The sequence below is a fragment of the Sinocyclocheilus rhinocerous genome, unplaced genomic scaffold (genome assembly GCF_001515625.1).
Source record: "Sinocyclocheilus rhinocerous isolate Xijiao unplaced genomic scaffold, SAMN03320098_v1.1 scaffold2071, whole genome shotgun sequence".
Taxonomy (NCBI): domain Eukaryota; kingdom Metazoa; phylum Chordata; class Actinopteri; order Cypriniformes; family Cyprinidae; genus Sinocyclocheilus; species Sinocyclocheilus rhinocerous.
In genome coordinates, this window is record NW_015649573.1 from 428924 (window position 1) to 430859 (window position 1936).

General features: G+C 39.6%; 1 protein-coding gene across 1 annotated transcript in view; it reads right to left on the minus strand.

The window, feature by feature from the left end:
- LOC107710753 (protein CutA homolog) overlaps window positions 1–1507 on the minus strand; it is an 11870-nt gene extending 10363 nt beyond the window's left edge. Inside the window, exon 1 of the mRNA XM_016515593.1 lies at window positions 1196–1507. Coding sequence (XP_016371079.1) covers window positions 1196–1291 — 96 coding nt within the window. The 5' untranslated portion in view covers window positions 1292–1507. The remainder of the gene's footprint in view (window positions 1–1195) is intronic.
- Between the last annotated feature and the right edge of the window lie 429 nt (window positions 1508–1936).

Below are 1936 nucleotides of genomic sequence, written 5' to 3' on the forward strand. Positions count from 1 at the left end.
ATCTCAATGTTAAGATCCCTAGCCCATGTAAGACGCAGACCGTCAGAGGCCAAGGGATGATATGTGAGCAAGATGTTATAAATCTTAGAGATGGCTCCGCTATGATAAGGATTGATATTGGAAATGGTATCAATCAGAGTAGAGGGTGGAATCAAAGGGAACCCAGAGAAATGCTTGCGGACAAAATCCCTGATCTGCAAATACCTGAAAAAATTGAACCGTGGCAAATTAAAAACTTGAGTCAGTTGTTCGAATGATGCAAATACGCTATCAATGTAAAGATCCTTAATAGAAACGATCCCATTATCCACCCAGGCTGCAAAAGCCTTATCATTGAAAGAGGGAGGGAAAAGAGGATTAGAATGAACAGGGCATAAGAGAGGTGTTGTCTGTAGAATGAAATGGCGCCTAAGCTGACACCAAATCTTAACGCATCCTGATTTTCCTATGATAGTAAAAGATGGCTGTAAATATTGTACTTTTAACAAGTAACAAGACACACCCATTTAAGTTTACATATCAAACTGTGTGCATTCTAAATTAATTTATTTAAACTTCTGAATGTCAAACTTGGTCAAGACGAGTGCAATATCTTCCTCTAGGAGGCGGTAAACTGCACAATATTTGTAATGCTTTGCAAGCTTTTTCTCAATTGTTCCATTTCAATAGCTTTTGTTGTGCTATAGTTCTGTGAATAAAACCAACATCTAAATGTTCTTTTATGAGCCAGTAATAAGACACACCCCTTAGATCTGAGATTTATTTTTTATACATTTCATAAGTGAAGCATTTAGATGGAATAATTGTGCGTTTTGCTCTTGGTTTTGCACTTTGCAGACGGTCCCTATCCTGCACTTTTACATTATAAGGTCCATCAGTTACAATACTTTAAGGCAGATTAAAACAAATAAAACACATTGTGTGTTCTCTTCTACATTTGAAAACAATTATAACACATTATGTTTCTTGTCCTTGTGCTAAATCATTAAAGAACTATTGAAGATTTCCGAGGCTGAATCTCTGACAAATGTCAAACGTCAAATGTCGAACCAACTTTATATCGGTCAAGTACGAGCAGTGACAGCAATCAAGTTTAAGCATGTCGACAGTCTGTAGTGTTCAACTTGCTAAGCACGTGCCGTTTAAATCGCTCAGTATAAATGTCACGTATCGAGAGGAATAAAACTGGATTTACCATGCAAAAGACAACAAATCCCGATCGAGGAACAGCCGAAGTCATTATGTCCTTGGGATACCGCTGGTACAAGCAATCCGGTTTGTTCTCTTGCATAATGATTTCACAACACTAGAAGTTACATGGCCGGTGAAGTGCAGGCAACTGTACGCATTTTATAGGAGGATCATCTCGTCAGGTGTCCAGCAGGTTCATCTCACTCGCATCATAATCTGTCGGACAGTTTGGATAGTCCGGCCATTTCCCAAAGCGGCCGTGTGTTGCGCTTGATGCTGATTGAGTGACGCTGGTATCCGGATACCGGGGCTTCCAATCAAGAGCGATCAACGGGTCTCATCATAAGGGATTGGAAACCTAATAAACTTAAGTGCTGCTTCTGGCTGTTGGTAGTTTGTTATGGACTACAGACATACAAGTAATGTCATGGTGGCTTTTTCGATTGTTTAAATTCATCTTCGAAAGTATTAAAAAATGCATGTTTGTTTACAATTGTTTACAAAACCTCGAAACTGTACATCTACATGACATGTAGGCTAGGCTAAAATAGGGTGACCATACATGCCATTTTCCCAGGACGCGTCCTGGCCAGGATTTCTATATTGCCTAAAATATTTAGGTTTTGGCTTTGTTTGCCTGTGCAGACCGATCAGTGTATGACATCAAAGTACCATACAGATGGTTATGTTTTCGAAACGCTCTCGAGGTACTTTGATGTCAAACACTGATCGGTCTGAGCCGTGC